Genomic DNA, 26,438 nt, shown 5'->3' on the forward strand with positions numbered 1-26,438 from the left:
CTAGAGTTCTTTGATCCAGGACTGTAGCACTTGCCCCCATCTTAAGTAGGGTGAGTACCCCCAACAAATTCATGGCTTAAAAACTACTTTGTTCCAGGCCTGAAATCTCTGTTCTACTACTCCTACTACTATTTATCCTTTCTATAGTGCTGAAAGGCTTATACAGTGCTGTACATTTGGCATGTTATAGATGGACACAGACATGATATATACAGTAAGGGCTGAGTTTTTCAGAGAGAATGATAGGATGGACTTAAGTAATTTTATTGTGAGTGGAAATTGGGCATTGAAAGCAGTCTATTCTTATGTTCTTATGAGAAAAGATATTGAGGGGCAGCAGAATGAACACACTTGTAGGTCAGCAATAGGAGCTTGAACTACATATGAAGGTGGATAGGGAGTCAGTGAAGTGATTCAAGGAGAGGGGCGACATGAGTGTAGCGAGGTTGATAGAAGATAAGCCGTGCAGCGGAGTTTTACACAGATATGTACAGAAACCTTGAGCGAGCACACACACGCACACACACACACACACACACCGAGTACCCGCCGTGCAGCTGAATCCCCATCCTTCTCTCCCTCCCATTGGAACCCATAAGCCCTACATACCTCCCTAAGTAGCTTCGGACCGGCAGAACTCTAAACAGGCTGCTTTGGCCTTCTGCCCATGAATTCACTCTGCCATGTTACTGAATTGGGGTGAAGGAGAGTAAGGGAGAGATGATCATGTACATACCCCAAAAATAAGACCTAGTGTGTTTTTTGGGGGACTAATATTAATATAAGACTGTCTTATTTTCAGGTATTAGGTTACTTACTGCATTAGAGGTTAATATGTACTGTTTAATTTGGACTGCATTTTGGTCCTTTCCTCTTGATTTTTGTGATTGAGTTCTAATAGTAGCCTTTTCCTCTCATGGACAAGAGCTGCTCGTTCAGGGCAGGCAAACTGCAGGGGAAGAGGCAGCACTTCAGGAGACCAGTTAGAAGTAGATTTCAGTAATCTAAGCGTGACGCTATAAGAATGTGGACAAGAGTCCGGGTAGTGTGCTCAGAGAGGAAAGAGCAAAGTTTGGAGATGTAGAGATAGAAACGACAGGCCTTAGCAGTTTGTTGGATGTGAGTAGAAAATGAGAGGTCGGAATCAAAGATGAGCTTCAATGTGGAGAAATGTAAGGTCTTGCACATAGGGAAGGGGAACTCCATGTACAGCTATACGATGGGAGGGAGGGTACTCGGGAAAGGCAGCCAGGAAAAAGATCTGGGGGTATTGGTAGATAACACAATGAAGCCGGCGGCACAATGTGCAGCGGCCTCAAAAAAAGCGAACAGAATGTTGGGCATTATCAAAAAAGGTATCACTACCAGAACAAAAGAAGTTATCCTGCCACTGTATCGAGCAATGGTGCGCCCACATCTGGAATACTGCGTCCAATACTGGTCGCCATACCTCAAGAAGGACATGGCAATACTCGAAAGGGTCCAGAGGAGGGCAACGAGGATGATAAAGGGTATGGAGAACCTTTCATATGCCGAACGGTTAGACAGGCTGGGGCTCTTTACCCTGGAGAAGCGGAGACTGAGAGGGGACATGATAGAAACTTATAAAATCATGAAAGGCATAGAGAAGGTGGAGAGGGACAGATTCTTTAGACTAGCAGGGACAACTAAAACAAGAGGTCATTCAGAAAAACTGAGAGGAGACAGATTCATAACGAATGCAAGGAGGTTCTTCTTCACTCAGAGGGTGGTGGACACCTGGAACGCGCTTCCCGGAGAGGTAATAAGACAGAGTACAATTCTGGGGTTCAAAAAGGGACTGGATGACTTCCTGGAAGCGAAGGGGATAACAGGGTACAGATAGAGGTTTACCGTACAGGACATTGAGCGAATAGGGTATGGATATTTCAGATTAGGTAGGGAACACTTTCAGGTCATGGACCTGGGGGGCCGCCGCGGGAGCGGACTGCCGGGCACGATGGACCCCTGGTCTGACCCGGCAGAGGCAACGCTTATGTTCTTATGTTCTTATGACTCCGAGGTTGCGAACAGAGGAGACTGGAACGATGACAGTATTATTTACAGAGACGGAGAATGGTGGGAGAGGAGCAGAGGGTTTAGATACGTTTAGTTTCAGAGGAAGGCAGGATATTCAGGCAGCAATGTCAGCCAAACAGGCAGAGACTTTTTCTTGGACTTTAGGTGACATTTCAGGAGTAGAGAGGTAGATCTGGGAGTCATCGGCATATAGGTGATACTGGAAGCCATGGGAGGAGATCAGGCACCAAGGGAAGAGGTGTAGAGAGAGACAAGAAGAGGTATCCACAAACATTCATCAAGCAAGCATGCAAATGTGCACTGTACAACAATAGAGATTTATTGTGTCAAGGAACAAGATCTAGATCTAGCCAAGACTATTCAGTAACCATGTGTTACATTGGAAGAAGAGCAAATCTAGCAAGGATATAGAGAAAACACTGGTGATTGGTATCCATAATTATGTGCTTGCTGACAGGCATCTTTGAGTGGCTTATCACTGAGGTCAAAATCTAAAAGAACAACCCATCCCTCGGCTATGCATACACCCAATTATAGAAGAGTCGGGAGCATTGAGGGGACATTTTCTGCGCACTAAGGGACAGATTCTGTAAATGGCACCTAAATTGTCAGCATCTACAAAAATGGATGCCAGCTACATGTCAGTCATGCTTAAGTGTTAACAGAATCACGACTAACGACGCCTAAGAAAAAACTTAGATGCCAGCGTTTTACTGGCCTACATTGCAGGTGCCAATTCTTTAGTGAATCATGCCTCACAGCCCCTAAATCCCACTTTGCCCCTCTCCACTCCCACTTAGACATAAGGCGCCAATAGGCGTCCTGCTGGGCCTACATTATAGATGCCTCTCGGTGCCTACTTTATTTTTTTAATGAGGTTTTTAATTAGTTTTAAACAACGTGGTCAATTACCAGGCTGATTAAAGCCAAATTAAAACAAGTTAGGCAGCGGTAGGGCACCTACTGCTGCCTAACTTATGGCGCTGTTTATAGAATATGGCCCTGAATGCTCAGTATGTGATATTACCTTACTCCATTTCTTCATTTGTGAATCCACATGGTAAGTGTAAATATTGCACAAAATTAGATCATGTTTTTACAGATCTTAAATGTTTTGTGTTTGATCATAGAAAGGAGCTTGTTGCAAGCAGTTGCAGCAAAGAGAATATTGGATTTATACCCATAACACTGTCCAACCAACAAGTTTAAATTTTGGTATTGCTCGATTCTATTTTTTCTTAAATGTTGTCAATTCATAGCTATTTTTGAAGAAAAAAATTGCAAAATAGTTCTATTTTTCACTTTCTTTTTTGATCAAATCTCTTGTGACTAAATAGCCCTTTTTTTTTATGGACACTTGTTGTTGTCCAGTTGGGATGGATGGATCCTCTGAATCACCCCCGCCTCCCTCCCACTTTCCAAACTCCTCCACGCCTTATCTTTAAAGTCTTGGTGGTCTTGCGATGAAGTCAGGCAGGAGTGATCTTCTTACGCTCCTGCTCCATGCAGAGCCGCAATCAAAATTGGCTGCCATGAGTTCCCGCAGGAACTCATGGCAGCCATTTTTATTCACTGCTCTTCACTCTGCTCCTGCTCCACTTCATCACTAGATCACCAGGTGAGTGGTTTAGAGACTCACGAATAACTCAGTTTGTAAATCCCAAACCCGCAGTATGGGGGGAGACCTGTATTTTGTTTCTGGATGGTCCAATGTTATATCTCTGAGGCAGTAGTAGTGAAACTACAAAACACTAGTCATCATTGAATGGACCTAATTAACTCACTAGCAGCAAAGTTCCATTTTAAAATAGTCATATAGTAAAAATGTTTTTGATAAAGTTTCAGTAAGAGAAATTTGACTGTTTCCCATTGAGGATTTTTAAGCCTATGATTGAATGTAAAAGCACAAATTAAATTGCTGATAATAAGTTCTGAAGCTTTTTACTCCTATGAAACAGTGGTTTCCCCTTTAGTTGCTACTGTGTATCCACAAAAATAATTCCTAGCAAGATTTTTGGAGTAGGTCGTAATATAAGCCCTACTCCCAAAATAAGCCCTAATACCGGGATTCACCGGCAATTTCCCTTCCCTCCCTCCCATCCCTTGTGCAGCAGAACCCTTGAGCGAGCACACACACACACACCCCGAGCACCCGCCGCACAGCCAAATCTCCATCCTTCCTTCCCTCCCTCCCTCCCATCGGAACTCATAAGCCCTACATACCTCACTAAGCAGCTTTGGGCTGCCAGCACTCTAAACAGGCTGCTTCGGCCTTCCACCCGTGAATTCACTCAGCTGCGTTATTGAATTGGGGTGAAGGAGAGGAAGGGAGAGATGATCATGTACATACCCCAAAAATAAGACCTAGTGTGTTTTTTGGGCCTAAAATTAATATAAGACACTGTCTTATTTTCGGGGAAACGCGGTATTAAGTTACTTACTGCATTAGAGGTTAATATGTACTGATTAATTTGGACTGCATTTTGGTCCTTTCCTCTTGAGTTCTTATAGCAGCCTTTTCCTCTCAGGGACAAGAGCTGCTCTTTCAGGGCAGGCAAACTGTTTTTCCCAGTACAGTCGGCAGCATGGAGTAAAATGTGCATAGGATTTCTCAGGCAACGGCAGTTCCAAGATTTCTGTTCTGTCTGTATAATCAGTTGCATTTATTTTTGGCTTTAAAATGAATAAAGATTAAAAAAAAAAAAAAAAGATTTCTGTTCTGTACTAGCTATTGTATACCTTCTACGAGGACATCACCACATGAAGAGCAACAAAAGTGGGAAGCAACCGCAGTATTTGGATGAATCAAATAATTTATTGGTTACATTGTGAGGCTACGGTACCAGCAATTGCTGCGTTAAGTTGCTTTATCTCAAATGTGTATGTTCTGGTCATTACAAAATTAGATTCCTGAGGAAGGCGTAGATAGCTGAAACACGGACTGTATTGAGTTTAAGTATAACATAGAGTATGACGACAGAAAAGGGCTGGCGGCCCAACAAGTCTGCCCACTCAAGAACCCTCCCTCCTTTGAGAATCCATCTTTTAAGTATAACTTTGCCTTTCAACATTACTATTCACATTTGAGACTGCAACCAATAAATTTCTTAGTTCATCCAGATACTGTGGTTGTTTCCTACTTTTTTTCTTCCTGTTTTATGTGGGATTCGTTTGCTGGTTCCATTTTTGGGGCATGATAATGGAAAAGGTAAGACACTGGAAAAAGGTGCAGAATGCCTCGGTCTTAAAATTGAAAGTAAGGAATTGAATCATAAATTGGGACGATGTTGATGCACAATAGTACTCACCATGAAAGCTGAACCATACAGTAGGAGGTCCTCTGTAGCCCAGCTCTCTCCACTCGGGGATCATTTGTGCTAAATTGGAGAGTTAGAAAACCTTATTCAGAATCCAGACTAGGAGCAGGTTTATGCAGTGAGAAAATCGGAGAGTCTGTGATAGTGTCAGAGGAAGAATAGCTAATATGAATTGCCTTTGTGCAGGTCCCCGAGTTCTCAGGAATGCACATATATTACTCCACCTGGTAACTGATTCCGGTTCAAGTGATGTTTTCTTCATTTTTGCCCATTTTTAGATAGGAATACATTTAATAGAGAGAGACTCTGATTTTCTTCTGTTTTTCAGGTTCTCTTTATTTGTACTGCTAATGTGATAGAAACTATTCCAGAGCCTCTCCGTGATAGAATGGAAATGATCAATATCTCGGGATATGTAGCACAAGAGAAGCTTGCAATTGCAGAGGTAAGACTAATCTCCTGGAATTCTTGAGATACAAAACAACGGAAAGCTTTGTAGTCTAAGGCAGCTTCTCAGCTCGATCCTGGAGTATCCCTTGCCAGTCAGGTTTTCAGGATGTACACCATGAAGGTATTTAAACATCTCTATCATATCTCCCCTCTCCCGCCTTTCCTCCAACTTATACATATTGTGATCTTAAGTCTGTCCCCAAATGCCTTATGATGAAAACCATGTACCATTTTAGTAGCCTTCCTATGGACCAACTCCATCCTTTTTATATCTTTTTGAAGGTGCAGCCTCCAAAATTGTACACAATATTCTAAATGAGGTCTCACCAGAGTCTTATACAGGGGCATCAATACCTCCTTTTTCCTACTGGCTATACCTCTCCCTATGTACCCTAGCATCCTTCTAGCTTTTTCAATCAACTTTTCAACCTATTTGGCCACCTTAAGATCATCACATACAATCATACCCAAGTCCACTCTTCTGTCATATACATAAGTTATTCACCCCCCTAAACTGTACAATTCCTCATTTTTTTGCATCCCAAATGCATGACCTTGCATTTCTGTTTTTTTAATGTATTTATTTATTTCAGCATGAGTGGAACTGCAGTTCTTTCTGTCTCAGGACACCATTTTCTGCTTTTCTTGTCTTTTTCTTCTGGGGCATGGTTAGGAGAGGATGAACCAGGAGCCTGATAAAAGTAGCAGGGTGCGAGTGGAGAGTCTTCAGACCAAACTCTGTTCTTAGCATTAAATTTTAGCTGCCAAATTTCAGACCATTCTTCAAGCTTCACTAGGTCTTTCTTCATGTTATTCACATCATCCGGGGTGTCTAATCTGTTGCAGATTTTATTATCATCCGCAAAGAGGCAAATCTTACCTGACAGCCCTTCTGCAATATCGCTTATAAAAATGTTAAAATGAGCAGGCCCAAGAACAGAACCTTGAGGCACACCACTGATAACATCCCTTGCTCAGAGTGATCACCATTAACCACTACCCTTTATCACCTTTCACTCAACCAGTTCCTGGCCCAGTCTGTCACTTTGGGGCCCATACCAACAGCACTCAGTTTATTTATTAGATGCATGTGTGGAACACTGTCAAAGTCTTTCCTAAAATCTAAATACACCACATCTAGCCTAGTTCAGTTCTGGCCATTGGAGGGTCTTTTGTACATCTTCCCTATGTGGCATATGATAGGCCATTTGTTGAGGAGAAGGTCAACCTATGAGGCGCCGGTGGTATGCCGACCTAGTTCAGCTGCAGCTGGATCAGGGACTCGGGCTCCCTATCATCCTAGTCTTCTCATGCAAGGCTTGATTACACTTCTGGATCTGGACTGCTATTGAGCGCTCAGCCTTAGTTTGCAGGGTCTTTTCCTCGGCCATAATTGCTACTCTTCTCCAGAGTGAGAAGAAGTCCACAATGGCAGCCTACGCAATAGCTTGGAAATGTTATCAGGCATTGTGTGTCTAGAACCACGAAGGTCCGTCTATTCCATCGGAACCTCAGATACTGAAGTTCTTCAGGCCAGACTGATGTGGGGCCTGGCTGTGGCTTCTCTCAGGGACCAGATTGCCAGTCTCTCTTTTCTAGGCCCTACACCTCTGAGGGGCTCCTTGGCTTCTCATCCGGATGTCGTCCATTTTCTGAGGGACACACTGAGTCTTCGGCCCCCATGCTACTGCCCTGTCCATCTTGGAATCTCAACCTGGTCTCTGAACTTTGGCTTACCCGCCTTATGGATCTCTGGATCAAGCATCCTTGCTGGATTTCATGATCTGGCCTGTCTTTTGGTGACCATTCCCTCTGCCCGCAGGGTTTCTGAGCTTAGGATCACAGATTCTAGAGTATTTCTGCTCTCTGTTCCCTCCTTTCTTCAGAAAGCAGTCTCTGCCTTCCACTTTAACTAGGAGGTCCAGTTTCCTATCTTTACTTCCTCAGGTTTGAGGGAGCAGGACCAGATGTTACGATCTCTGGATATGGGCAGGATCCTGTTGTGGTACCTGGAAGTCACAAAAGAGTTTTGTGTCACCAACCATTTGCTTGTACTGGTAGGTCCTGCCCATCAGGGCAGTCTAGCTTCAAAAGCCACCATTTCCAGATGGATCCGTGTAGCTATTTCTTCTGCTTATATAGCAGCCGGTAGGAAGCTCCCTATTTCACTGGGGGCTCATTCTTCCAGAGGCATTTCTTCCTCTTGGGCAGAGTGGTTAATGATCTCTTTGAAGTAGATTAGCAGGTCTTCTTTGCATATTTTCTCTAAGTTTTACAGGATCCCTGTGGCGACCAAGCAGGATGCTGCTTTTGGGGCCTTCGGTTTGGCAGCAGGCTCATCAGTCCCACTCTGTCTCTCCGGGACTGCTCTGTTATGTCCCACTTGTCAAGGAATAGAGTGGGAGTGTACAAGAACAAAAGATTAGGGTTTTACCTTTGCTAATCTTCTTTCTTGTAAATTCATACTCTATTCCTAGAACCCACAGGAGGGGCTTAAGGCTACTGGGACAATTCCTGTTGGCCCAGGCGCCTCAGGCCCCACCTATGGGCGAGGTTTGAGGCGCCTGGGCCAATCAGGCCCTAAGGCCCGCCATTCGATGGCCAACTTTCCGAAGGTACGGGGGTGGGGTCGATGGGGGTCGGCAGGTGGTTTGGGGGACAATCATGGGGGTGTGCTGAGGGCAGGAGGGTCTTGGATCCCTCCTACCCATATCTTAGTGGGGGTGGGGGGTAGGGGGTTTCGCTGGAGCAGGAGGGCTTGGGCTCCCTCCTGCCCTGATCGTTGTCGGTGTGGGGATTTAGGTAGTCGCCGGGACAGGAGGACTTGGGTTCTCTCCTGCCCCGATCGTTGTCGGGGTGGGGGTTTGGGTTGTCGCCGGGGCAGGAGGGCTTGGGCTCCCTCCTGCCGTGCTCATTGGTGGTGGTGGTAGGCAGGTTGCTGGGGCCGCTGAGCTCATTGCAGCAGCACAATCAGCTCAGCGGCCCCTTTTTCAGCACTTATACCTGTTTTGACTTGGTCTAAGTCAAAACGTGTAAGTGCCGACTAGGCAACCTGCCTAAATCTTTGGTTATACCTGCGGCCCATCTCCCGCCCTTTCCCCTCCTCTAAAAATGCCTCTTTTTGCTCTATGCGTTTAGAGGCAGGGGAAAGGTCTAAGCTGGTTTTAGATATGTCTAAAACCAACTTTGATTATAGGTACTTGGATGATCAGGCTTTTTGATTGTCCAAGTACCCATTTAGGCCACTTTTTAGATGTTTTTTTGTTTTCATTATGAGCCCCATAATGTTTGATTGGGTCTGCTGAATTTTTAATCGATGAGTTAATAAATTACTGGCTTTATTGCCAGATTCAAAAAAATGTAAGCCGAAAATGCTCTAACTTAAATTTAATGTCCTCGTCCTCCAGCTTCCCCAAATTGGACCAGATTTCTTGAATACGAAGCCTGACATGTTCCCCACTCTGTCCCCTCTTATGCTGTTCAACCAGGTGAGCTAATGCTTTCCGCAACATCTTCTCCTCAGCTGTTCTAGATTTTTTTCTTATAAGAAGCTATAGAAATGAACTTTCCCTGAAGAACAACCTTGAGACTTCCTAGAGGGTAGTAGGAGAAAATTGATCTACACTATTGTGGTAAAAATAAAATCCAAAATAGACATTTTAATCTTCTGAATCGTCTAGGAGGCTGCAGAGCCCCCTAGAGCATATCTACCCAAATAGGGGCATGATCTGATCATACAGTTTTGGCTGTATTAATCTCCCCCTCCCTTCCATACCTAAACATAACATATCAATCCGGGTATAGATATTGTGCACCGGAGAATAATAGGTGTAATCTCTACCTTGCCAGTGTTGCGATCTCCACCCATCTACTATATTAAAAACTTCCCCAAAATTTTGTAACCTTCTCCTATCATATTTAAAGCGCTCTCCACTCTCCCCTGTAGAATCCCATCTAGAATCAACAACTAAATTAAAATCCCCACCCACTACCAAGGACCCCACTTTAACCAAAAGTATTTTGGTCAAGTACTTCATCAAAGAATTGCCCCTGCTTAGAATTGGGTGCATTCAGATTTACTAAAGTCACTAATATACTATTCAGCCTTCCTGTCCAAATTATGCAGCGACACCCCCCCCCCAATCTCTCCACTCTTTTTCAGGTGTCACCATCAGGTGTTTTGCAAATAATATCCCCATCCATGCTTTCTTTTTTTTCCCCTTTTTATTTGAAGCCCAAACCCTCACTGAGTACTCCCTGTAATTCACAAGTTTCTCCCCCACTTTCAGAAAATGAGCCTCCTGCACGAAATAAATATCTACCTGTAAACGTTTCATATCATATTCAGACCTTTCACATTGAAACTACAATATCTTAATTTATTGACAACCTCCTTCCCCATTATTCCAACTGCAACACACTCATCGAGCCCCCTCTTCTCACACAAATGAATACACATAGACTATTACCCCAAAATCCCCAGCTCCCCACCCCAAACCTTCTAATCTAATCTAATCTTCGGTTTCTATACCGGGACATCTCCCAGTGGAGCTCGACTCAGTTCACATATAATTAAGATTAGAGTACATAGCAGAAAACATAGGAGAAGGAAGAACTAATTAAAAACTAAAGTGCATAAGAAAAATAACTATAATATTATCATTTTGTTGAGGCTGTAGTTAAATCATTAAAAAATTGTGAGAACAACAAAATTTTCAGGAATTTACAAAATAATTGCAGCTGACCTAAAAGAATCAGGTTGTTCATTCCAGATCTCTACAAACTTGAAAACAAAAGATCGACTGAGCTTCCCAGCAGATTTAATTTCCTTAAAGGAAGGGAAGGCCGCATCTTCAAAAAGATATAAAAAGGATGGAGTTGGTCTATAGCAGGGGTCTCAAAGTCCCTCCTTGAGGGCTGCAATCCAGTCGGGTTTTCAGGGTTTCCCCAATGAATATACTTGAGATCTATGTGCATGTACTGCTTTCAATGTATGTTCATTGGGGAAATCCTGAAAACCCAATTGGATTGCAGCCCTCAAGGAGGGACTTTGAGATCCCTGGTCTATAGGAAGGCTACTAAAATGGTACATGGTCTTCATCATAAGGTGCATGGGACAGACTTATATCTTTGTGTTTTTCTCAAATGGCAAAGTCTAAGGGTATTCCAACATAAGGGGACAAAAGGATCAAATATTCCACAGAGAAGCTTGAAGATTATGCATGTGCATTTAAACTAGATCCTAAAGCGAACTGGGAGCCAGTGAAGCTTTATCAACAAAGGGGAAACATGATCATACTTTTGTTTCCCAAAAATGAGCTTAGCTGCAGTATTCTGTTTTAACTGAAGTTGTTTTAGACTGCTCTGCTTAATGCTCAGATAAATTGAGTTACAATAATCTAGCTGAGAAAGCACAGTGGATTGTACCAATACTGCGAAATGTTCTTGATGAAATAGTGATCTGACCTTCCTCAACATGCGCAAACTATAAAAAAAAACATTTTTTTTGTCCACTAATCTTCTCCCTCCTCCATGAGTTTGGGTGACATCCCCAGACCTCAAAATACACATAATACTGCTCTCTCACAATCATCCAGCTTATACAATATATACAAGCATACTCACTCATTCTCACACTCTTAATGAACAGTTCAAATAACAATCAAGAACAAATCCACTCTTGAAACTCATCATCAGGTATAACCAATCCAACAGTCTGGCTGCCTTCAGCCCCTTGATCATCACATCTCTTTTTCTGGAAATCTTCCAGTGCTCCTTGCCACCTATATTTCTCCAGTTGCTGGGCTGCGAACTTTCCAGGGGTCAGTCATATCTTTTTTAGCCAGTAGTACCTCCTTACACAGCAGATTCCATGCCTCTGGCAATGTGGTCACTCTCTTATGGGCCCCATTGATTGTAATCAAGAGTCCAAACAGAAACCACCAACGATGTCTGATATTCTTCTGTTTCAGAGATGTTAAAACTGGATCAAAATTCCTGCCACCTCTGCAGAGTAATAGATGATAGGTCCTTAAATATTTCCACTTTGTTGGTTTTTCAACTGATAGCACCCAATTCCCTGGCATTTCTCAACAGTTTCTCTTTATCAATGAAATTAAGCAAACAGTCAATTATATCTCTGGGATAGTCTCTTCTCCAAAGTCCGATGTGCCCTATCCACTTTCAGGGTATAATCAGAAAAAATTGACTCTTCACCCTCTGGGGCAAAAACATAGATACAAATATCTTGTACTACAGTAGTGGCATCCCTGTATTCCTCCATGTCAGGGGCTCATTGTTTGTGGACATTATATCTGTGATCTATTTTCCAGATCTTCACCTCGAGATAAGCAATCCTGCAGATCTCATTGAGTGTCACTGACCACAGAATGTAAATCCTGCATTGCTTCCTCCTGGTCCCCAATCAGCTTCTCTGTCTCCTCCACACAGCTCAGGAGGTCAGCAAAACCTTGCCTAATTTATTTTACTGTCTTTAATCTTTCCCTTGACAGCCACAACTTTGCTTTTAATATCTAAAGCCCACTGTTGAAGGCCAGCATTAGTAACTGAGGCTGAGGTACGCTGAAATATAGGTGAGGCTCCCCATTTGGACTTGTCCTCCGATGCACTCTCATCTCACTCTTGCGCGGCCATACTGGAGGCTCCACGCACATATCAAAGGCCACTTTTCTCCAGTCACTTCTCCGGCTGCCTGCCGTCATCAAATCTCTTTTTAGCCAGCATAATCTCACACATAACGAAGTTCTGATACTCTGTCCACAGAATAATTCAAAATTAAAGGGAAACCATTCAGATAAAACAGAGTCTAATTAATCTCGGGGGTTGGAGCCAATGCTTCATCTATCCATTTTGTCTGGTGATGTCACCAGAAGCCACATATGGGAATATTTTAATAATTAGCTTGCCAGTCCAGTATCTTCCTGTTAGCCATGTAAATAGTGATAGTTCATCAGCACTAACCAAAAATTCTGAGGTTACTAGCAACTATAAACTTTAGTGTTTTTGGTAGGTTGCCAAATGGCCACCAGGGTTCAGCTCTGCTAGCTGTTCCTTTAAATCTTGGACAAGTCACTCAACCATAAATTGAATCAGGTACAAAACTTAAATTGTAAACCCTCCAGGATGATGAAACTACATACTGTATCTGAATTAAACTTGTCTTAAGCTATTACAGTACTGAGAAAGATGTGATCTAAATCCAAAATCCAGTAACAGGCATAATGTGAAGTACTACAGACCAATACAAATATCACCCAGAGCAATTCTACCATACCATAATAGCATTAACATCCACGAGTCATGTAACAAGGACCTACTTAGTAAAACACTACAATGTTTACTAGAACATCAATAAACCTATTGAAAAACTAAAGAAGCTAGATTACTATGTGCAATCCTGCACAATTAATGCTAACAAAAAGCTATGTCTGTTTCATATGTGCAGAACACACAGACCCTCACACAGTATAGAATAACCACAAATTAAAAATAGAAACACTTATGAAAATAAATTGAATCCCCAAGAAGCCATGCAACACAAGAGAAAGAGAAAAAGTGATATCCCACTGTACTGTGCAAAATATAAAGACAGTACAGATGATTCCACCTAAGTGCACGTCGGTTAAGCGCACACTTCAGTTATCTGCACCCGACTACTACAGTCCCTTTTTTTTTTTTTTTTGCATTAAAGTCAATGGACGTAAACTCCAGATATTTGCAATTTTAATAAGCACACAATCCACTTATACACACTGATGTCATAACTCCCACCTCTATTCTTTCACGTTATGTTCACTCCGGTTAAAAACAATCACGTTCTGACGTGGATGAGCCATGTGTTTCGGAACAGCAATCTAGGCCTGACCAGGTGTTTGAATTTTCAGAACTACACCATAGCATCGCGTGGACAAAGTCATTGTCTTTGGCTAAACGTGTCCACCATGCTGGACAAAAAATCATTGTCTTTGACTGAACATGTCAATGTCTTAAAGAGACATTGACCAAAGGGAGAGTCAGATCTCTATTGCAAAACATTACAGTGTTCATCCTAGCTGTCTCAGATTTACAAAAAAAGCAAGCCATATTGAAAGACTGGCAAAACAACAATCCTACCAGAAAACAGAAAAAAATTGGGAAGGCTGGAGACATTGAACAGGCGTTGCTGCGATGTTTTACTGAAGCTAGAAGTCGACAACTGCCAATCAGTGGACCTCTGCTGATGGAGAAAGCAGCACAGTTATCTGAAGAACTGGGCTTAGAAGACTTCAAAGCAACAAACGGATGGTTAGAGAGGTGGAAAGTTTGTAACAGCATAAAATTTTAGAAGCAGCATCGCAATAAACAAGATGTGGATGAGTTTGGTGCAGAAAGATGGGTAATAGAAGTGTTGCCATCAGTCATTGGTAGTTATGAATCATGCAACGTTTTCAACGCTGATGAGTTGGACCTGTACTGGCTTGTCAACTCTGATGGAACATTGGCTTTCAAACACAGCAAAGCTGTTGGCTTCAAGGTGCCAAAGGAACGATATTGCTGCTCAGTTGCAGTCGGTAGTGAAAAGCTTGAGCCGCTAGCGATTGGAAAGAATCGAAATTAAACGCCTGCCTGTTGAATATGAAAGCAATAAAAATGCAAGGATGACGGCGACATTGTGGATTGAATGGTTGCAGAAGCTTAACAATCTGATGAGAAGGCGTAGGAGGCACATTGTAATGCTGTGTGATACTACGCAGCACACAGCAATGACGTAAGACTAACCAATATCAAACTCATGTTTCTGCCACCAAACATGACCTCTTTGATCCAGCCAATGGACCAAGGGATAATCCATCCAGCCGATGGACCAAGGGATAATCGCAAACTTCAAACGTCATTACAGGTCACTTGTCCTAAGATATGTGATGGCAGTGATTGCAAGCACGGAATCCATCCCCCAAGCTGCTGAGCTCACTAGAAAAATGACGGTGCTCGACTCTTTTCATATAGCACAAGAGGCATGGAGTCGAGTCTCATTATTAATTATTTCAAATTGTTTTCGACGGGCGAGCTTCATTCACGCATCTGATGAGACACCTGAAGCTGACACTTCGTCCATTGAAGTTCCAGTTGGACTCTTGTCACAAGAGTTTGATCTGTATGTCGCCGTTGACAACAATGTGCCCACATCATATGACAGCACTATTTCCAATATCTGTACAGTCAAAAAGGACACTGCAGACAATCAAGAGTCTGAGAATGGAGATACTGCTGCTGTCATCACGACTAATAAACTACCTGCAGAGATTGTTTCCTTCTCAAACGCGCTGAAGTCCCTACACACACTGCGGTATTTAGAGATAAATGGATGTCATGCATATGGACAGTTTTACAGCATCAGTAGTCGGATACACAGCCTGGATCATGCAATCTGGATGCAGAAAATGATGACTGATTATTTCAGTAGAATGTTGGTTTGAAAAAAGGTTTACAATGGTATTGCATTAGACAGAACAGTGCTGTTTCTATAACTGAACCGTATTACATTGTATTTGGAGTGTTTTTTGTTGAATAAAAGTTTTATTACATTTGACTACAGCATACTGTGATTTTACATGACTAAAATGCGGTACTCCGATTAAGCACACACTCCGTTTAAGCACACTTGGCGATCCAGTCCGAAGGGCTTGCACTTAAGCAGAGTCGACTGTAGTTGTAAATTTCAAAAACTGACTTATTACAATCACTACATTAAAAGTTAACACATGTATATCTCTCCATTCATCTCATGCACCCCCATGTTCAATCTCTCTCCCTCTCTTGCACCCTTGGTCAAACATCTCCTTCCTTCCCCATGCAGCATTCTCTTTTTCTCTCCCTATGCACCGTTATTCCCCAACATTTCTTCCTCTCTTGCTGCCTCCTTGCAGTCTATCTCCCTTCCCTATACCCCATATTAGAGAATGACATGGGGCAAATTTTTCCACATCCCCGCAGGAACTCATTTTCCCACCTACACCCACCCATCACCCATAGTACAACCCTGTCACCGACACCCACGCACACCCCCCTCGGCCTTACCTTCAAGTCTCAAGTCTCGACAGCCATTTTAATATCTTCGGACCAGCACAGCTCTCTGCAACAGGAATAGGAAAGAGTCAGCTTTTTCCTGTCTTCGAAGAAGCCACTAGACTACCAGGGATAATAAGGTAGGGCGGGGGTTGGGTTGGCATCAGGGTTTCACCACGGGAGGGGTGGGGGGATAGGCAGGAGGGAGGGGTGAATGGCAGGATCAGTGTCTGGATTGCACCATGGGGAGGTAGGTGAGTGGGTGGTAGGAGCTACAGATGGGAGGGGAAAGAAAGGGACAGATTGCGGCTTGAGAAGGGACAAGAAAGGAGTCGGGCTCTTTCCTACACCTAAAGAAGCCATTAGACCACTAGGGGCATAAAAATGTAGGCTTGGGAAGTGTGTCCTGGGTCCCTATTACTGCGGTATTACTTTGGCAGCGGTTTCTGTTCCCACGGCACTTCCAGGGAACAGCCAACTGCTACTGTGGGAATACCAGGCGAGAATGGCAATGCTTTCCTTTTACCATGAGAATTACTATGGTAACCTTGAAATTACCGCTGTAATGATTACCATGTCACACTCTACCAAAGACCCTTGCACATCTGGGTATTGGAGTCATTAGGATTTGTAAAACGGTTCAGAGTCGCATTTCACCCCATCGCCTCAATTGAAATTTATAGGAGCTCTGATAGATAATAACCAAAAACCTTTCTCCATCAAACAAAGGATCTTGTTTTGCCATCTTTGGAGCTAATTAGGGGGTATTTAATGATGGAAAAAAGTGGTGGTATTGGTGTTTTTGTACCTCAAGGGCTACTGTTGGGTAGTATTTCTGGAGAAATTAAATATGTACATTTGTATCACATATGTAATCTTGAGTACAGAAAGAACAAAAAAACAGAGGGCTGCAAAACAAGGTGTGAGAATCCTAGGTGACGTTAAGATTTTACAAAATTTATCAAACACCTATTCTAATATTTTTGCATTAGGATATCTATCAATTAAAATTTAAAAGAAGCATTATGTATGACTGTGTAGTATTCATATAACTCGCTTCGTAAACTACTTTAAAGTGCATACTAAAATATGACTAAACAAATGTGTGGTAAACTTCCTGTTTCTTTCTTTACAGAGATACCTAGTGCCACAAGCACGTGCTATCTGTGGTTTGAGTGAAGAAAAGGCGAAGATAACCTCTGAGGCACTCACGGTGCTTATCAAGCAGTATTGTCGGGAGAGTGGTGTTAGGAACTTGCAAAAACAAGTGGAAAAGGTGAAAGAATCCTATTCCACATAATTTCTACTTATATTTTGCCATCCTGGTACTCCTCAGTAGGCCAGCATGCGCAGCTTCCTTCCCATCAGGTTCTCATCAGGGAGTTTGCATGCATAACCTTTGTACACTCATATAATTTCTTTATAATGTCACTGGGGTACTAATAGTTAAATATTAGTGGAAGTCAGAAAAATATTAGAGTTCAAATAAAAGAACTGTCTTCTCATTCAAATTGGTAACCAAACTTCAGGATTGCAACCGTCACGTTTGAAAGTCACTCAGAGGTATAGAGTAGAGAATGACACGGTGGCGGTTTACCCGCGGCCACTGCATTTTAGCCGCGGGTCACCCGCCGAAAACGGGGAAGAAAACTAGCAGTCACTGCGGCGACGGGGACAAGGCCATTCACCGCCTGCGGGGCGGTGAATGGTCTTGTCCCCGCAGTGAGGCATGAAGGATCGAGCAGTCCCCGCAGCTCACACCCGCCTGCCCAATCGATTCTAGTGTTTAACCAGCTCTCTCCCTTCTCCTCACCTTAGTTTGTAGATTTTCTTTTTCGGCGACCGGCACGCTATCAGAGAGCCGCGCACCCGCTGCTGCTCAGTTTCGATCTTCTGCTCTGACGCAACCGGAAACAGGAAGTTGCAGCAGAGCAGAAGATTGAACACTGAGCAGCCGCGCGTGCAGGTCGCCGAAAAAGAAAGCCTGCAAACTAAGGTGAGGAGAAGGGAGAGAGCTGGCTAAACACTAGGATCGATTGGTCAGGCAGGTAGTGGCTGCGGGGACCGTGCGATCGCTAGTGTTCCCGGTTCAAATTGGAAGGAGGGAGTGAAAGGGAAAAGGATTCTGGGCCATTGGAAGGAGGGAGTGAAAGGGAAAAGGATTCTGGGCCAAGGGGATGAAGTCGGAAAGAAAAACCCACAGCAGGAAAGAAAGGGAAGGACTGGCAGGTGAGCCAGATGCTAGAAGCAGGGGGGGGGGGGAAGAAAGAGGGAAAAAAGCTAGATGGGGTTGAAAAGAAGAGACACACTGGTATGGAAGAGGAAGATAGGGGAAATCTGGACACAGGAAGGTAACAGAAAGAGGGGAAATTATGTGCATGGGGCATAGGGACAGAGACATAAAGGGGACATGCCATGGGGATGGTATATGGACACAGGGGGGGCAATGACAGATACATAGGGGAGATATTAGAAATGGAGAAAATAGGAGCACAGAAGCGAGATGGTTTGTGGGGATGGGACAGGGACCGAGCTTGCAGGCTCCAGTGGCTTGCACAAATTACATTGTAACGTGCCATGAAAATAAGAGGAAGGAAGGTAGATAGGCCACGCGAGAGGAGCTGAAGGGTAGTAGAAAGGAACAGATGGTAAAGGAGGGAGGGAAGGGTGGTGATGGAAAGGAATAGAACAGACATTGAAGGAGGGTGGAGAGGAACAGACCCCCAAGGGAAATGTGGAAGACAGAGTGGGAGGAAGACAGATGCCAGAGTATGCGGGAGCGGAGGGAAGAAGATGGGTGCTAGACCAATTGGGGGGGGGGGGGGGGTTAAGGGAGAGGCACAGTAACAGCAAATGGAAGACGCAGAGAGAAGACACACAGTGGATGGAAGGAATTCAATGAGAAGATGTGGAAAGCAGAAACCAGACAACAAAGGTAGAAAAAAAAATTATATTTATTTATTTATTTTTTGCTTTAGGATAAAATAGTATATTAGTTGTGTTGATAAAAATTTATAAACAAAGCCCTGCCAGCTGAACATCTCTTTCTCTAGTTCAGCAGCAGGAACTTTGATTTATAAGAAAAGAATAAGCTAAATATTACAGTACTAAGGCTTATATGGATGCAGCGGGGACGGGGACGGGGCGGTGAATGGGATGGCAGTGGCGGTGACGGGGCGGTGAAAGGGATGGCGGTGACGGTGACGGGGCGGTGAAGGGAACGGCGGTGACGGGGCAGTGCAGAGGATGGTGGGCCGGTGACGGGGCGGTGACGGCGACAGATTTTTTCCCCGTGTCATTCTCTAGTATAGAGTTCTTCAAGAAGAGAGTTGCGCCCTCTAGTGATGAATCAAAGTATATTTTTCAGTCGTTGCAACTTTATTAGTTCTGGTTACGCTCCAAGTTTGATTACAAAAGTAAATAAATAAATAAATAAATGTCTTTACAGTCTTTCAAACACTTGTATGAAAATACTTTGTTTTTTCTTATCTTTACAAATCTTTTCAAATGAACATCGCTCTGTGAGAAAATTGAGAGCAGCTTGATAATTCAGTTTATAACAGGTTCGGGGTCTCTACGTGGCCCCGTTTCGATTCCTTCTTCAGGAGACCCTATTGTATGTAAATTGAAAAACCTTTTCAATGCTGATAGAATGCTTCAAGTTTGCGATGTGGTAACATCACTAGAGGGCGCAACTCTCTTCTTGAAGAACTCTATACCTCTGAGTGACTTTCAAACGTGACGGTTGCAATCCTGAAGTTTGGTTACCAATTTGAATGAGAAGACAGTTCTTTTATTTTAACCTTTGTACACTAGCAGGAATCATCATGCATAGCTTCTTTCCTTCTTATCCCCAATCTGTGTCTCATCAGAGAACCAACATGGTAAGCATTCAGTATTGTCCACTTTTTTCCATATTTCTCACTGCAGCATCCATTATATAGTAAAGGTTCATGTTTCAGTTTAGGGACATTACAAGGTAAAACTTGGGATGTTGAAGAGGACACATTTGAATATGTATGTGATTTTGTACATTGCTTTGATATAAGCGGTGGCCAAACAGGTTGAAAAGGTGACGGCAAAAGCTAGAAGGATGCTAGGTTGCATAGGGAGAGGTATGGCTAGTAGGAAAAAGGAGGTATTGATGCCCCTGTATAAGACTTTGGTGAGACCTCATTTAGAATATTGTGTACAATTCTGGAGGCCGCACCTTCAAAAACATATAAAGGATGGAGTCGGTCCAGAGGAAGGCTACTAAAATGGTATGTGGTCTTCATCATAAGGCGTATGGGGACAGACTTAAAGATCTCAATCTGTATACTTTGGAGGAAAGGCGGGAGAGGGGAGATATGATAGAGACGTTTAAATACCTACGTAATGTAAATGTGCATGAGTCGAGTCTCTTTATTTCAAAAGGAAACTGCAATGAGAGGGCATAGGATGAGGTTAAGGGGTAATAGGCTCCGGAGTAATCTAAGGAAATACTTTTTTACAGAAAGGGTGGTAGATGCATGGAACAGTCTCCCAGAAGAGGTGGTGGAAACATGTGTCTGAATTAAAAAGGGCCTGGGATAGGCACGTGGGAACTCTCGGAGAGAGAAAGAGATAATTGTTACTGCGGATGGGCAGACTAGATGGGCCATTTGGCCTTTATCTGCCATCATATTTCTATAAATCTTTTAAATAAATACATAAATTTGAGCCCAAGAATTGCAGTGGAGACATGCTCCTGGTTGGAGTGAGGTAAGTGCTCCCCTCCCATCCAGAATTCTTGAATGTGAGGAGCAGTGGGCAGAGGGTAGGTTTCCCGGATGATAATGTAGCAATATTACTTCTAGACTGATGATGTTATTGCCAGACATAAACACCATTGCCACCATGAGCTGGATCCAATTCATTTCTATAGGCTCAATGAAAACCTTCTTTAGGCAGGTTTACCAATCTCTGATCTAATGAAGAAAACATTACCTTATACTCCAGGGATTGTGAATTCAAATCCCACCTAGGATGTTCTGATAGTGATTGAAAAACAAAGCAAAAACAAAGCATTGTAATTTATTTCTTATATACCGCTAATCCGTTAGGTTCTAAGCGGTTTACAGAAAATATACATTAGGGTGCATTAAAATTATAAATAAGATAGGTACTTAGAAATTCCCTTACTGTCCCGAAGGCTCACAATCTAACTAAAGTACCTGGAAAAATGACAGTATAGACCACAATAATTTGTCAGACCAAATAAGATGGTTTGCTGTTATGATACTCATACAAACTGATATGCAGTAATTAGTGTTACCATACACTTTAATATATTTTCACCAAATCACTCATATCAAAAGTGTTTACATGTTTACATTTTCTTGAAAATGTGCTCAAACCCCAAAATTGTGCCAATACTGTCGAGAGACATAGGCACCCTGGGGGAAATTCTATAAGAGGTGCCTAATTTAATTAGTAAATTGACTTCAATTATGAGCTTTTAACAAGCTCATAATTCAAAAAACATAAAAATTAATTGGGTGATAGGTGCCTATCTTCGTAGGCATAATTCTACAAAACATAGGCGCCTATTGCATGGCACCTAATGGTGTCCAACTCCAAAGTAGGTGTTAGGGGCAGAGAAGGATTTAGGCACCGTTAGGTGCAATTTTTTAAAAGAATTAGGCACTTATAGCATAGGCCTTTAAAACCCTAGCCTACATTACAGATGCACAAATGTAGTCCCAGAAATCTAGGTGGGGACCTCTGTGCCTGCTCATAACACTGAGGACCCAAAGATGGTGTCCTCCTGCGCTGCCACGTCCACTCTGTAGAACTTGGAGGACTTAGGCATTGTAGACCAGGTCTCTTCCCTGCAAATTGTCTGAACTTCGTCTACAAAGAAGCCACACTTCTTGTCAAGCACGCCTTCTAGGAGACTGGTGTCAAGTTGGCCATGCATATCCATCTTGAAATGATAGCCTGGATGCTGGTCCACTGCATCTAGCCTAACTAGTGAGCACAAACAGATGGTCAGACAGTTGGAATTCAGTAACCTCTAGATAATGTGGAAGGACTCTTCTTATATCCAGCTTTCTCAGAATCTAGTCCTTTTTCTTTGATCTTGTGCACTGGAATGTGGCAATCTTACTTCTTAATTGACATGGAAAGCCACTACAACCTTCGGCAAAATAATAATAATAATACAGCTTCTTATATCCTACAATTTTCGACAGGGAATCATTGCAGCTCACAGCAAGAAAGAATATATTTGTGATTCCAGATTAAAGTGAGCAAATTAGCGTACATAGTTCAGAGTATGGGAGAGTGATAAATGGAAGCACTAAACTGCGAATAGTAAGCATAACTATAAGGGGAAGAGGTATGTTCTGAAGAGAGAGTGTATGTGGGAATCAGCCGCAGGTGAGCTGGTAGATTGTTCCAGATGTATGGTCCAAGGAATTCAAAAGTGGAGTTAAAAACGTTTTTCCCCAGCATATTTGTTGAGAAGATGGGAAAGGTATTTTAAGTCTTGAACTGAGGAAAGTGTGAAAGACTGGAATACAGGTCACTAGTAATTGTAATCTATTTCTTATATACCGCTAATCCGTTAGGTTCTAAGCGGTTTACAGAAAATATACATTAGGGTGCATTAAAATTATAAGTAAGATAGATACTTAGAAATTCCCTTACTGTCCCGAAGGCTCACAATCTAACTAAAGTACCTAGAAAAATGAATAGAGTAATAAAGAAATAAAAAATAGAGATAGAGGAGAAAAATAAGAAAATAAACATTCTAATAAGACTACAATGATCTAAAGGACTTTGAAAGGTTGAAAAGAGGGGAGATAGGAATAGATGCAGAAGGGAGAACCGTTGAAACAATAGAATTCTGGGGAAATTTAAATGATAAAATAAAACAAAACAAGTGGCAAAACAATGAATGAAATTAAAAAATATATCATAAACTAAAAAGAAAGTGAAAAATAAAATCAAAACAGTCAAGACTGAAGTTCAGTTTGAAATGACTTTACTGCTTTGGCTACCAACTTCTCCAGGTGTCATCCTATCCTTGACACCATACCGGAAGCCCCAGATCCAGTGTCTCCGGTCCTCAACTCGTCTGAGATATTCACACCCTCCTCCTGCATGCCAAATTCGATGAATCTGTCTCCTTTCTGGACAGGCACCGCACCTCTCTGACCGTGCGCGGTGCCTCGGCGACCGTGCCGTCCGGGCCAACCATGGCCTCCCCCTCGCGGTGGCGGTGGTGGTCGCTCCTCTTCATGGCCGAAGCTGGCGGCTGCAGCACCTTCTCTGGGTCGACGCTGCTCAGCTGGAGCTTTCTCAGTAGATGGCCTTGTGGATAGCACAAGCTAATTTGAAGTGAATATGTTTTTTGATAGGTAACCAGTGCAGTTTTAGCAGTAAGAGACTAACCCTCTCAAAGTGGTTGGACCGAAAAATCATAACATAACATTGTACTTCTTAACTGCTTAACCATGAGTTTTACACAGTTTACAAAAGATTAAAAAACTAAGAACAAGTTAAAGATGACTAGAAGAAAATTATTTGATCAAGTATTTTGATAGGTTTTCAGTTGAGTTCTGAAATGTTTATAAGAATGGGCTCCAAGCAATAATAATCAAAATTCTTTATCATGTGAAGCCACTTGGAATGCTAAAGTATGGTCATGAAATTTCTTACTTTTACAGCCCTGTATTGGCGGAAAGATAACCAGGCGTGAGATTTTCTACTATATTTATATGATGCTAAAGAAAATCTGTTAACCATGTAAGATGGAGCGGTTCCATACATAACCTTGTAGCAAAAACAACCCAATTTGAACAAAACATGAGCCTCCATTGGCAACCAATGCAGCTCACAATAAAATTGAGTTACATGATCGTACTTTTTAAGACCATAGATCAATCTAACCGCTGTATTCTGGATCAGTATAAGTCTAGCCATGTCTTTCTTGGGAACTGTTACATATACAATATTGCAATAATCCAAAAGACTCGGTAACAAAGACTGTACCAAAATTTTAAAAGCAGAAAACTCAAAGAAGGGTCTAATGGTACACAATTTCCATAGCATATATTAACCCTTGCTTATCACAGCATCTATTTGTTTTTTCATGGTCAGATGCTGATCCAAGACGACTCCCAGTATTTTGATTGTTGGTTGGAATATATATAAGGTATAATTTTTAATTGATGGCTTGTGAGTTATCTTCAGAAGTGTTTACAATGGAAACAAGTCAAAATTGATAGCTCAATCAAATCAGGATAGAGACTTGTGAAAATGATTATCAAAACGAACCAAAGCTGTGCTCTCAGATGCCTGCACCACAGAATCACTATGGAATTCTATGTGGCATTAGCAGGTTTTGAGTGGTATCTTTCATCGAGCTCTGCTTTTTTTTGTGTGAGAATAAATATACTTATACACTGGTTCTTTTTTTCAATTTGTAAGGTATGAGATATAAAACCAAACAAAAGAAATAAATACAATCAAGTGACAGCAAAAACCCAGCACTTATCTTAAAGCTGTTCATGTGCTGGTCAATAACTGTTGACACCAGACATAGCCCAACGGGAGCCCCATTTCACCATATTATGCCTTCATCAGGGGTTTGTGTCGTTGTGTGCAACAGCGCCATTTTTGATTCTAAGTTGAATCTAGTTGCACACAACGACACAAACCCCTGATGAAGCCATAATATGGTGAAACGGGGCTCCCGTTGGGCTATGTCTGGTGTCAGCAGTTATTGACCAGCGCATGAACAACTTTAAGATAAGTGCTGGGTTTTTGCTGTCACTTGATTGTATTTATTTCTTTTGTGAGTTATCTTATCAGGGTTAAGCTTGAGTTTAAAGTCCTGCATCCAAGAGTTCATCAATTTCATACAGACTCAATTTTATGAGAAATATGAGATAGAACTGTACCACAAGGTATAACAATTGTGATATCATCGGCATAGCTGAACAATTCTGGTTATGCAATTCAATATGAGTTCTGCCTTTGATCTAGTAGACCACGGGAAACTGCTGCAATGCCTAGATGCCATTGGTATCAGGGACGAGGTGCTGAATTGGTTCCATGGCTTCCTTATGTCCCGCACTTATCAAGTACGTTTTAATTATGAACTTTCAGATACCTGGAGCAATCCATCCGGTGTGCCAAAGGGTCTCCGCTATCTCCATTGCTCTTCAACGTCTACATGTCCTCACTAGGCACGCAGCTAACCCAGTTAGGGATAAAACTATTTAGTTATGCAGATGATTTTACAATCATCATCCCATTTGTTAATTCTATCTCTGAAACTATTCCTAAAGCTTCAGAAGCCATAAACGTGATGGAGCACTGGATGACAACCTTTAGGCTCAAACTTAATTCAGAAAAGACAACTTTCTTTGTTGCTTCGCCACATCCGCTTGACACCATATCACCACTATGTATCAATAATCTTAATTACTCTATCCAACCTACCATAAATATACTAGGTGTAACTTTGGATCAGTGCCTAACCATGAGAGACCAGGTGGACTCCTTGATCAGAAAGGGATTTTTCACTCTCTGGAAACTCAGATCCATTAAAGCTTATTTCGATACAGCGGCATTCAGAACCCTAGTCCAATCCCTCGTTCTGAGTCTACTTGACTACTGTAACATCGCCTATTTAGCAATTTCTCAAAAGAACATGCAGCATATACAATTGATGCAAAATGCAGCGGTCAAACTGATCTTTGGGCTGAGGAAGTTTGACCACGTGACACCCTACTACCGGCAGCTGCATTGGCTGCCAATGGAGGCGCGCGTAAAGTTTAAATTTGCCTGCTTCTGCTTCAAAGCACTACACGGACTTGCCCCTAAATATATAACTGACCTTTTCGTCTTCTCAGCCAACAGACACAAGAGAAGCTCACATTCCAACTTTGTTTCTCCCCCAGAGAGAGGTTGTAAACTGAAAAAATACCATGAACATCTTCTCTCGCACCAAGCAGCATCATGGGGTAAAGACCTAGAACAATTGCTTTCGCCCACTACTTATGAGGAATTTAGGAAATGTCTGAAAACACACCTGTTCCTAAAGTACAACTGATCCTCTCTTCTCTCTCCCCTCTATAGCGATTAACTTGTTCTATTGATCACTCTCTCCTCAAAAATGGATTTCCTGTCCTATTAACCCTCTTTCTTCCTCCCCTCTTAAAGTCAATCAATTTGTACCTTTGCTTAATCTTTGTAAACCGCATAGAACTTCACGGTATTGCGGTATATAAACTGTTATTATTATTATTATTATTCTATACCCCGCTTCTGTCAAAACTTCACTGGCTTCCGGTGATTTCTAGGATTCACTTTAAAGGGACTTGCCTAATATTCAAGATCCTACATGACATTCTTCCTCCCCTAATCCCACTATCCTGGAATTCTTTGAGACCTGACACTACCAGATCCGCCCACATACTCAAACTATCTTTCCCCTCGTTAAAAGGCGTCATGTATGCAGGTAAATTAGGGAAATCTCCTTTCTTCACATTCATTGAGCTTTGGAATAACCTC

General features: G+C 42.4%; 1 protein-coding gene across 2 annotated transcripts in view; it reads left to right on the top strand.

The window, feature by feature from the left end:
• LONP1 (lon peptidase 1, mitochondrial) overlaps nucleotides 1-26,438 on the top strand; it is a 177,881-nt gene that overhangs the window by 126,072 nt on the left and 25,371 nt on the right. For both annotated transcript variants that reach the window (XM_033954649.1, XM_033954650.1), the window contains exons 13-14: nucleotides 5,704-5,820; nucleotides 17,026-17,166. In XM_033954649.1, coding sequence (XP_033810540.1) covers nucleotides 5,704-5,820; nucleotides 17,026-17,166 — 258 coding nt within the window. The remainder of the gene's footprint in view (nucleotides 1-5,703; nucleotides 5,821-17,025; nucleotides 17,167-26,438) is intronic.

The sequence above is a fragment of the Geotrypetes seraphini genome, chromosome 8, assembly GCF_902459505.1.
Source record: "Geotrypetes seraphini chromosome 8, aGeoSer1.1, whole genome shotgun sequence".
NCBI lineage: Eukaryota > Metazoa > Chordata > Amphibia > Gymnophiona > Dermophiidae > Geotrypetes > Geotrypetes seraphini.